Source organism: Elephantulus edwardii, unplaced genomic scaffold (genome assembly GCF_000299155.1).
Source record: "Elephantulus edwardii isolate Elephantulus edwardi_28Jun2011 unplaced genomic scaffold, EleEdw1.0 scaffold00007, whole genome shotgun sequence".
NCBI classification, from domain to species: domain Eukaryota; kingdom Metazoa; phylum Chordata; class Mammalia; order Macroscelidea; family Macroscelididae; genus Elephantulus; species Elephantulus edwardii.
The window spans coordinates 23,474,567-23,486,904 of record NW_006399757.1 but is presented as its reverse complement, the minus strand read 5'-3'; the positions used below and the strand labels follow the sequence as shown (position 1 = coordinate 23,486,904).

The 12,338-nt window shown below is 36.8% G+C and overlaps 1 protein-coding gene across 1 annotated transcript in view; it reads left to right on the top strand.

Moving 5' to 3' along the window:
- Window positions 1–12,338, top strand: part of RAPGEF5 (Rap guanine nucleotide exchange factor (GEF) 5) — a 325,340-nt gene that overhangs the window by 277,501 nt on the left and 35,501 nt on the right. The window contains exons 14-17 of the mRNA XM_006880289.1: window positions 1,442–1,539; window positions 6,642–6,672; window positions 8,573–8,651; window positions 11,617–11,766. Of these exons, the coding sequence (XP_006880351.1) occupies window positions 1,442–1,539; window positions 6,642–6,672; window positions 8,573–8,651; window positions 11,617–11,766 (358 nt within the window). The remainder of the gene's footprint in view (window positions 1–1,441; window positions 1,540–6,641; window positions 6,673–8,572; window positions 8,652–11,616; window positions 11,767–12,338) is intronic.

The following is a 12,338-nucleotide window of genomic DNA, read 5'->3' as shown; positions in this document are numbered from 1 at the left end:
CTCTGTACAGCAATGCACAGATAAGAGCTATACCACCTAGAAGAATGTTTGACAGAAAAACAATTTGAACAAGGCCTGAGGACCACAGATTAAAATCACCCACATTGATTAGAAATGAAATAATTTTGATTATACATTAAAAACTAAAGCATACTTCAAAGCTTGATAGTCTTTAATATATTAATTTAGAAATTTGGCATATTAGTTTCTTTTGCATTAGCTCCCTGTCATGATAGTCCCCATATGCATGAGGGTGAAACTGTGTTCTACAGGGTTTTCAGTGACTGATTTTCTACAAGTAGATTGCCAGGCCTTTTTCTGAGATACTACTGGGAAGATTCATACCTTCACCCTTTCTGTTAACAGCCAAGAACATTAATGATTTGTACTACTCAGAGAGTCCAATTTGTACTAACCACAATATTTGGATTGCACATTTATTTATTATTTCAAAACTATATTGAGAAAATGTATGTGTGTGTGTGTGTAAACCATTTTCAGGACATGATGTACTTTGAAAATTGTAATCAATAGTATTTTGTTGAATAGAGAGTACCTAAATCCTTTGGAATTTAGAACAATGTGTTTCTTTTTCTAATCATTAATAGGCTTGCTATGCATTTACTCTTCAATATAGATGATTCTCTGAAGATAATAATAGTTGGATTCCTCTGGCCACTAAAGCCATATTAGGGCCTCACGTTGATGTGGAGAAGCAGCAAAATGAAATTGAAGCAAGGAAGAGCTATTTCAGAATAAGCCAGCAGCTAAACGGATTCTCCTTTTCATGAAGGAATCCACTTTGAAATCGATATTCAGTTGTCTTTTAGACAGCCTTTTCAAAGCTGTGCAAATAGCTCTCTGGCTAAATTGTTATTTTCAAGACAACTAATTACCTCTTTTTTTCTCTCAAATGATTTTATGGATATTATTAAGGGACAAGATAGGCATATACATTTCAAATAGCTGGTGAGGGGTCTCTGAGTTTCCAGCATTTCTTCCCAACAGCCTCTGAATGCTGATAGATAGAGCCTGGCAGTGAATGTGGTAAGAGATAGAACTTCAGTCAGAATAATGATAGAGCCTGGCAGTGAATGTGGACTAAGAGGTAGAACTTCACGCAGAATTTCATTGGCTCTTGCTTTAACCTCCTATATTGTCCTGATTGGGGTTTTTGTTGTCATGTACAACCAAGTCAAAATCAACTGATAGCTGACCTTCCAGTGGGTTTCCAGAGACAGTAAATCACATGGGAGGAGATTACCTCTGGAGCAGTTAGTGAATTTGAAGACAGTACCTTTGTGTTGAGAGTGCAACTCCTGACCATTAAGCCACCAGAGCTCCCTGTCTTTTTCCATGCACATGGTGGACATTGTAAGAGTCTTAATCCTTACAAAATATACTATCCATTCTTTCAGCTATATTTGTTTCTTTCTCCCAGACCATATACAGGAATGTACTAGATGATGTATATGAATATCCAATACTTGAAAAGGAATTGAAAGAATTTCAGAAGATACTTGGAATGCACCGTCGTCAGTAAGTATTTTCTTACTACAGTGACCAAAATAAAATAGCAAGCAAATGTGAAAGCGTAAGAGAATGTCTTACATGTGAAAATTGATTTTTAATGTTTTGACCCTGGGGTCATTTTAATTCCTTGCTTTTATAATAGTCAATGATTTATTTTGGTTTTATATTTAAAAATGAGTGAATACTGTATCCTAGTTATTAACCTTTTAAAGTGCTGTGTGAATGTAATGGAAATTACCTGGCTGTGACAGCCCGTGTACATAAAAACAGCTATCTAATAAACTATCATTTTAACAGTGTAAGTATTTAACCTGTAATTTTCACACTTACTCAGTAACATTAATTCTGTTAACCATGTGTGTCACCATTGCCATAAATGTTTCCGATTTTTTTCAGTCACTCTTAACTGAAACTCAAGCCCTCTTTTTACCTCGCCCCACCACTAGTCCATTATTAACACTAACCATTTTGATTTCTATGCCTTTGAGTATTCTCAATATGTCATAAGTGGGTTCATAGGTTATATAACTTTTTATGTCTAATTTGCAGTCAGTGTGTTTTCTAAATTCATTCATGCTATTTATATACAAGAACTTCATTTGTCTTTATGGTTTAATCATACTCCATGATATTTTCACCACATTTCACTTATCCACTTAGTGGATGTTTGGGTTGTTCCCACATTTTAGCATTGTGAGTAGTGCTATTGTTGTTGTTGTTGTTGATTGCCTTCTAGTCGAACACAACTTCTAGCGACCCCATGAACAAAAGGCTTGAAGCCCCTCCACAACTATCAACATTTATTAAAGTTCGTAGGGTTTCCAGAGGCATATTATTTAGGAAGTGGATGCAACTTCTACAGTGTACAAAACTGGTATTCAGGGATCTGTCTGTGCCCTATTTTTTGCCTTTTATGGTTTCAGTTAGCTTTCTTGTTTTAATTAACTTTATGGTTTTAGTTTTATATTTAGATGGTGGATACATTTTGAGTTAATTTTCATTTGAAGTATGAGTCCAGCTTGATTCTTTTACATGTGGAGATCCAATTGTCCTGGCATCATTTATTAAAGATATTATTCTTTCCCTATTGCATAGACTAGACACCAATCAATTGACCATAGTTATATAGGTTTGTAATTGGACTCTGAATTCTATTCTGTTGATCTGTATATGTAGTATTGTAACAATATCAGACTGTTCAGATTACTGTATCTCAATATAATATTTTGAAATTTGGGAGTAGCTTTTGTGTTTCATTTTCAAATTAACTTTGAGGATTCAGAGCTTATACCATTCTCATTTTGTTGAAGTTTGATTTGGCTTGTCCATCTGCAGAGAAAGTTGTTGAACTTTTGATGGAGATTATATTGAACTTATATATCCCTTTTGGTATTATTGTCATTTTAACAGTACTTAGTCTACCAATCCATAAGCATGGACTTTGTTTCAATTTATTTAAGTCTTAATTCTTTAAGCAATATTTGGTGGTTTTACGTTTCTCATCTCCATAGTTAAAATTAGCCCATGTATTTTATTCCTTTATGTGGTATAATAATAAGTGGGATTATTTTGTTAATTTTTGGTTTAGATTGTTCATTACCAGTGTATTGTAATCCAACTTGTTTCCCAGTGTTGACCTTGAAAACCTACAACTTTGCTGAATTATTAATTTTACTGTACCTGGTGACATAGTTCATGATGAGTTGTGCTGCTAAACCAAAGTTTACACCTCTCTGGCAGTTCAGATCCACCAGAGGCTCTGAAAGATGCTGCTGTTTACAGCTTAGAGAACCAATGGATGGTCAGCTATGAGTTAGTCTCTACTCCATCAGCAATTTGAGTTAATAGCCTTGATAACTTTTGTTTGGAAAATCATGGATTTCTCTATATTTAAAAAAAATTACCTATTTGGCAAATGACATGGTTAATGTCCTTTGCAAATAAATACTTTTATTTCTTATATAGTTGCTATGGCTAGGACTTTTAATATAATATTAAATAGTAACAGAAAGAGCTCTTTTCTTCCTCATATTAAGGGGAAAGTTCCTTTTTTTCTTGTAATATTTTACTGTATTTTTAATAAAATATATACACAATAAAATTTGCTCTTATTCCACAGATTGTATATATGCTGTTCAGTGACATTGGTTTTATTCATCATGTATCAAATTATTGTTACTGTTACTATTTTTCAGTCCCATAAGCTTACTCTAACTTCCCAGACTTCAAACTTCTCATCTGCACATTTAGAGTAATAGCTGCCCAACCCAGTCCAGTACGACCTAGTGCCCTCCGGCCAATGCCAACTCATAGTGACCCTCAATCATATTTCTGAGGCTGTACACCTTTATAGGTGACTGCCTCATATTTCTCCTGTTGGACAGATAGTGAATTTGAACCACCAACTTTTCTAAATAGCAAGCCAGTATATAAACACACTGTGCCACTAGAGCTTCTGATGATTGTTCATTTGCTCTTACAGAGTAGGTATTTTTAAAAAGGTATAGTATGCCAAATTGACATTCTAATTTTTTTTAACTAACCTGCTGTCCAGTTAAAAAGCAACTTCAATAGATAATTTGACTTCAAGGAAGAGGAAAGTCCTTGATATTTCTCCTTGAGTATGATATTATCTGTTAAACTGAGGAACATGCCTTCTGTTCTTACTTTGTTGACTGTTTTTATCCTGAGAGTGTTGAATTTTGTCAAATGCCTTTCCTACATCAAGTGAAATGACCCTGTGGTTCTTTGCCTTTGTTCTAAAAAAAATAAAAAATGTTCCATCAGTGATTTATTATGCTGATTGATTTTTTAATATTAATTCACCTTTATATTCCAGGGATAAATAAAAATTGATCATGATGTCTACTCCTTTTAATGTTATTTTGTATTAGGCTTGGTAGTACATTGCATCTATATTCCTTAGGGATGTATAGGTTTTCTTATGGTTTCTTAGTGTAACTTTGATATCAGGATGATTCTAGTAGCCTCATAGAATGAGTTAGGAGTGTTCTTTACTATCTTTTGGGAATATTTGAAAAGCATTGGTGTCACTTCAGTAAATTTTGGTAGCCATCTAGTCCAGAGAATTCTTCTTGCTTATGTATTTTTTAAAAGTTTTAGAAATAAGTTCTAGTCAGAGACAACCAACAACAATGACTCATGCAGCATTTTAAAAGTTCAGTTTTATGGAGTCTCTGAGATTTTTCTTTAGGAATTTAGAACCATTGAAGAAAGTCACTTACCACATGTGGAACATGGGAGAACAAAGAAATACAAGGAAACAATTAGTCCACAGGGCCAGTGGCCCATAAGAAATGCAGCCTCCCTTAGACTAAAACCTCAGGAATTAGATGATACTTGGCTACCACTAACAACCACTATGACATAGAGGGTCCTGGTTAAGATGGGTGGGGGAAAATTGAACAAAATTCAGCCAAGTAATAGATGGAAGTAGAGAAAGAAAAAAAACCAACATGAAAAATGGACTTCCAAGTAATCAATTATAAAAGACTAAAACATTTACCCAGAACAAAAGTAGAGAAGACAGGGAGGGACAGGGAAATTCTATAAATGGAAATGAGGAACTCAGAAAGGAAGTGGGGATTGAAACCAATATCATATAGCAATTTGTGTATGAGTTATTGATTGGGAAAACTAATTTCACCTAAAACATAATAAAATATTGCCAAGGGGTTGGGGAGGTCATTTACTCAATGACCGTTGGCATGTCCAAGTATTCCCTAGGTATCTACCATTAATCTTTTATATGGACAGTATTTGACTTTTCTATGGTTTTACCACTATTACACCATACTAATTTCAGTAAAAGGAAAAACGTAAATTACTATTCCATTTTTAGACGTAAGTGCATATTTAAACTGAGAGAAAGTATTTTTTTTATTTTTAATGTCATTTCTGTTTAGTAAACATGACATACACCATGAGCTACTTCAGTTAAGATTTCAGCAGTCACAAGTGGGCTTCACATAGTAAACATTGATTCAGGCCTTTCAGAATATTGATTTTTCAAATAAAATGTTTATAGGAATAAATAATTTGTAAATTTAGTTCTCAATCTTCAAAATTGTGCAGTTAGAAATTCAGATGTCAGGGTTACGTTTTGGCAATGTGTTAGGATTAAATACTAATTATAGCCTACACTATAAAAAACTTACATAGTCCAAGCCTAATACGAAAATATGACCACGTAAGTGACAAAAAAGGAAAAAAAGAAAGGTAACCTTTACATTAAAAAAAAAAATCCTTATGTGGTTGTTGCTATATGTTGTGAGATTGACTTATTTAGAAAACTTAGTTTATAATTTAATACATTAATGAGATATATTAATACTCTCCATACATTCCATTACAGGAATACATTTTAAGTGAGAAAGAATAGACTAAAATAAGGAAATGATGTCAAGCATAATCTACATTTTTTATTATAAAATTATGAAATAATAACTTTTGGTACTGAAGTAAGAATTGCACTCCATTGCTAGGCTCTTCACAGTATTTTCTAATCCCAATCTACCAATAGAGGAAGTTGTTCTGTTCTGAAAACAATGCTGGCATCTTTTGCTTGACTATCAGTGTGACCAGCTTGCCACCATGCCGGTCCCTTCATGCACAGATTTGTCATGCAGAAGACATGTTGAAGTCTCTACATGGTCAGAAACAGGGACCTAAAAAACTGTTCCCACTTGTACAACATAGAAGAACATCCATGAAAAGATGCAGCTTAATTGAATAGCTGTCTGGAAGGAAATAATTTCACTTTAGTCCTGTCAGAGGATAAGAAAAGTTTCTGTGGGCCAGATAAGTCCACTTCGCCCTTTAATATTCCACTTTACTTTCTATGGGTAGAAAGCAAAACATCCTTGTTGAATAAATACCTTCATTTCTTCTTGATTCATTTGTAATTCAGAACCTATTGCCATATGTGTTGCATTTGAGAATAATGAATATTCTGTTTTCACTTTCTTAAGAGCAAAAGCCTTAGCCTAATATGAAAATTTGGCTTTGAGTCCTCCTTAAACCACCAAAATAAACCCTGTGATTCTGAGTTTGGGATGAAGACTGACTTCTGGTCTTTTTCCTTTCAGCACTGTCGATGAATATTCCCCACAGAGGAAGGTAAGTAAGCCAGATCTCTGGGCATCTTTATCTGAAAGAGAGTGATACAGTATGGAGACTGGGTATGGCCTTACTTGGCATGTCTTCAGGATATAATGAGTACTGCCTCCTTCAGGCAAAGCAGGACCAGATGCACAAGTCACACTGCAGCTTCCTGTCGTTCCTACTTCACTTCCCTATGCTGGTGCAAATCTCCTTTTAACCATGTGCCCTGACTTCATGACATTCTGCAGAATCCAGAGTGATAGAAATTTAAATTTTAAAACATTTATTGTGGGGGTAGGGGAAGAAATCAAGCAAAAATCTTGAGTCCAAGAACAAGAAAGTTGTTGTTGTTGTTGTTGTTGTTGTTGTCGTCGTCGTTATGTGCCATAGAGCCGCTTGCGACTCATAGCGACCCTATGTACAACAGCCCTAAACTCCACTCTGTCCTGTGCCAATCGCACTGTCTCTGACACTCCCATCCCAATTATCCCAGTCACTGAATCAATCCACCTCATAGAGGGCCTTCCCCTCCTGCGCTGTCCCTCCACCCTCCCAAGCATGATGGCATGATGTCCCTTTCTAAGGACCGGTCTCTCCTCACAACATGTCCAAAATATGTTAGACGGAGCCTCAGAATCCTTGCCTCCAAGGAGCCACCCAGTTTAACCCTTTCGAGGACAAATCTGTTTGTTTTCCTAGCAGTCCATGGTATTCTCAATACTCTTCTCCAGCACCACAGCTCAAAGGCATCAATTCTCCTTCTATCCTCCTTGGTCATTATCCAACTCTCTGATGCATAACAAGTGATTGCGAAGACCATGGCCTGTGTCAGACACACCTTAGTCTCCAAAGAGACACCATTGCTCTTCAGTACTTTGGAGAGGTCCCTAACAGCAGACTTTCCCATGGCAATGCGCCTTTTAAGTTCCTGGCTGCTGGTGCCAAGACTGTTGACTGTAAAGCCAAGCAAACTAACGCTGTGTACAATCTCAATCTCTTCACCATCCATCCTGATGCTGCCGATTGGTCCAGTGGTGAGAATCTTTGTCTTCTTGACATTGAGCCTCAATCCATATTGTAGGCTGCAGTCCTTGACGCTCTGCAGCAGGTGCTTCAGGTCCTCTTCAGTTTCAGCAAGGAAGGTTGTGTCATGTGCATAACGCAGATTGTTGATGAATTGTCCACCAATCTTAACCCCACATTTCTCCTCATAGAGTCCAGCCTCCTGGATAATCTGTTCTGCATATAGGTTGAAAAGGTATGGAGATAGGATGCCCTTCCCAATTTTGAACATAGTTTGCACCTTAGCAAGTTAGAAAGACATGGTAGCAAAACATGAATTAATGTTTTTGTTCGAATTGATTGGGGTCGGGGGGGGGTGGAGAATACAAAATGAGAGATATCAGCCATAAAGTTTTGTAGAGACTGATATATCAGGTGAACAATCATACAGAATAATGAACCTACTTCCTGAATGAACGAACTAGAGCAGAAGTAAGAAATATACATCTTAGAGTTGCTTCTGCAAAAATGGTAGGAGGCAGAAAGTCAGATTGGGATAACTACCTGAAAAGTTGATGCTGGGGTAGGAAAATGACATTAATCTTGGATTACAGTTAGGAAATATGTAGTAGGTAGAGGTGGAAAACTGTGTACCTATTGTCCAGCATATTGTCAGCATGATTATTAGAGTTTCTTGCCTTCTACTGACCATGACCAAGGACTGCCACATTGCACACAACCTCCACTTCCACTTGCATCAGCAGCTCCCAGTTTTATTTCTCCAGGATTGGATGGGTGGATATCTTATTTTTAAAAATTGGCTAGCTTTCTTGGAACATGTTATAAACAGCTGTGGTTTTTCTAAAAAGCGGCAGTACATTCATTCATTGTTCCCTTTCCCCTCTTCTCACAGAATAAAGCCCTTTTCCACCAATTCAGTCTTAAGGAGAATTGGCTTCAGCACAGAGGAACTGTGACGGAAACAGAGGAAAGTGAGTATGATTTTAAGTGAGATTTGATGTAGGAGGAGTAGCAGTTAAGAACCCTCATTGTCCAGTGTTAATATAAGTCTGTGCCTTTAACCAGCAACAGCATACTCCTCTAGCAAGCGCATCAGTGCCAGATGTGATGTTTTTCTTTCCATGGATTGAGTGGCATACTTTTCTTAGATCGTATTATATGCATTAGTGGCAAGGATGATGATATTTCATCTCACATCCTTTGGGCACCTTGTTAGGAAAGGCTCGTCCTTAGAAAAGGACATTAAGCTTAGAAAAGTGGAGGGTCAGCAAAAGAGAGGAAGAGCTTCAACAAGATGTACTGACACAGACCTGGATCTGTGGGCCAAATATATCAGAGATGATGAGGATGGCACAAGACAGGGCAGGGTTGAGATCCATTATTTATTAGGTCGCTATGATTCATAGCCAACTTGATAACATCTAACAACAATAGTATATTATCATTGGAAAAGGATATTGTGTTTAACAGAGTTGAGGGTGGGTCTTCAAGAATGAGGGAAGAATCTATGAGATGGGTTGATATGTGGTTATAATGAGCTTAAATTTACCAAAGATTGTGAAGATGGCACAAGACCAAGCAATGTTCAGCATAAAGATGCCCCGAATTGGAGCTGACTGCATGGCAACTAACTAAAAGAAGGTCAAAGGTACTTTCCATTTGAAAAGTAAGGAAACTGCAGAGAACAAGTCTGGACCAGAAGTGCAAAATGGACTGGAGGCTCAACTTTATTCTTCTAAGACATTTTCTCCCTGATTCTGTCAGCCTGTGAATCCCTGGAAATGTTTCTAAAGCAAATGGGTATAGCTAGTCCCTTACATTTAAAGTGGAATACTTTGGAAAGAACCCTTCTTGTAAAGAAGGTTTTATGGTAAAATTCCTCCAAGACCAGGTCCACAGGCAGAGTCCAGCAATCAGTATTCGTTAGTGTGGATGAGGCTCCTGACCTCCCTGAGAAGACTGCTAATCCAGTCCCAGGGGAAGCGTCTTTTTAACACCCTGAAGATGATGACATGCTTTCTCTACATGAGCATTTTCTAATGGTAGTTAGTGATTTCCTCCTGTTTAGGTTAAAGGTTGACTCAAGTGCAGAGCCAGGAAACACAGCATATTAGAAATGTTCCCACTATTGTGACTGAAAGTTTCTCTTTTAACTTTACTTTCTCCTTGTGCTGAACTTCCACATATGAAAATAGCTCTCATTTCTTGAGCATTTAGAAGGCAAAATGTTACAAGGACGTCTCTTTCTGTGATACAGTGTTGGTATATAATCAACAAGACGAGCTCAGTCTCTGTGGTGGCATATTAACTATCTCCACGAAGAGAAAGAGCAAATGCAATTATCATACTTCCTAATTCGTTAGTTGCCGACCTTCCTTGCCCGTTTTTATTATAATTTAATTATATCATTTTCCAAGCTGAGCTTCAAAGACACAGAGTGCTTTCACAACCCCTAGCATCCTTTTGTTCATTTTATTAAGCAGACTTACCTCCCATCTAATGTTTTGTAGGCTATCTTTTTCTTTGCTCAGAAAGTCCATTTTCTAAGGAAAGATGTAAAAGTATGTCTTTCACAAATCTATTGTCAAAATATGAAATAGTTAGATGCTGCTGTTTTAATGACATAGCTAACCAAGCCAGCCTGAATAATATCTTTGTCTCTTGATGAGGTGTTTACTTTGAATCTCTGGAGTCTCCAGTCATAGTTTGCTTCTTGTGTCATTAGCATTCTGTGCAAACCTCCCTGGATTTATTTTTGGTGCCATCTAGCTTACATATGGCATTTCTCCAGGAGTTAGACTCTATTAGTGTTATTTGCAATGTCAAAACCAAGAACTTGTATTTTATTATCCTTCTACCTATTCTAAAGAACCGAAGTTTTAGAAATTCAGAGTATTTAAGAAGCAAATATGTCAGTCATCACCATTGCTAATAAAATAGCTTTTGCTATTCAAATCATACAGAAAAAAAAATGTTCAAAGACCCTTTCACCCTGATAGTGGTAATAACCTACTAATAATTATTATCACCATAGATTATAAAAAGGAAATTAAAAAGGCTAACCATGTGACTTCCATCTGGAAACTCCTCTCGCCACCACCTGATCTAGGGACTCATTGTTAAATCGTTAAGATGACTGCATATGAAAAGTAAAGCAGGCAGTGGATTTTTAGATAAGCTTAGGAGAATTCTAATAGAAAAATGGGATGTCCTTGATTGAAACACAGTAACTATTCAGATATTTCATATGTGAAATACAGTCCAGTGTAAAATGAAAACAATGTATTTGCATTTTGTAAATAACTAGTAGAAAATTGGGGGAAAGGTTGGGCAGGGAGAAAAATGCAACAGAGAATGAATGGAAATCCAAAGTGTCTGTAAACTTTCATTTAAATTTTAAAAAGAAATAAAAAATAAACTAGTAGAAAATTTTAAAAACCACACACATTAGATGTACAGGAAAAAAATTAGGAGTGCGTTTATTTAAAAGTAGAATGCTTGTTCGTACCATTGATTCCACTCTATTTTGGTCAGGTTGCGTCCAACATGAACTCACTCTTGCATAATGTATCTTTAATGATACAGAATACCAAGGTACACAGTTTGAATCCACCAGATGCTCTGCTGGGGAAGGAGGGGCAATGTCCTCCTCTACCAGTCAGATCCGATATGACAGTACACACACACACACACAACTACACAGAGTACCTAAAAAGTATTCACTTGTTCACCAGCTTTACAACTTCTCAGTCTCATGTGTGCTGAAGTCCACATTTATATGCCTATACCCTGAGGCACTGGTATGCATATATAAATATGTAAGTAAAGCTGTGTATTTTTTCTCTTAAAAGGAATGGCAAGGTGAAGGCCTTGATATGAAAAGTCTTTCTTTTTGACCACTGTTCTCTGTTGACTAACAGTTCTCTTGATTTGCAGTTTTTTGCCACGTGTACATAACTGAGCACTCCTACGTTAGTGTGAAGGCGAAAGTTTCCACAACAGCCCAGGAGATCCTGAAAATCGTTGCAGAAAAGATCCAGCATGCAGAGGAAGACCTGGCTCTGGTGGCCATCACATTTTCTGGGGGTAAATGATGTTCTGTCGTCAAATAGTAATCTTTTACTGATTGCCTCCGGAAGGAGAGCGTTGACATTTTTGCAGAGTGAAAACGTGCAGCTTCGTTCCTTCTGAGTCCGCAGCTGGCTGACCATAGTAACAATAAGATGCTGCCAACCAGAAGTGTTTCCATGACAACAGTTAGGTTTGCTGGATACTGAATTTCCTCCACAAGAACTGAACGGAGAGGCACGCTAGTGTTTTGAAATACATTATAAAGCTTCTCATATTTTGTTCTCCCGATAAGCCTCCTATTTTCATATTTAAATTAACTTGAGAAATGGCTAAAAGATGAAATTACTTTAGGACAAAAAGGAAACACAGGCTTGAACTAGTCATACTGCCGGCTGACAATTTAATAGTTAAAGACTTCCTGTTGAGAGGAATAAAAACTATGCAATAAGCTAAAAGCTTACAGGCTGTGTTCCTTCAGATGGATGCGGGGAGTGAGACCCTGATACAGCTTTTTTTTTCTCTCTCTCTCTTAGGCTTTCTATATCCTCAGAGAATAGTTTATTGTCTGTTTTGAATAAGATTGCAGA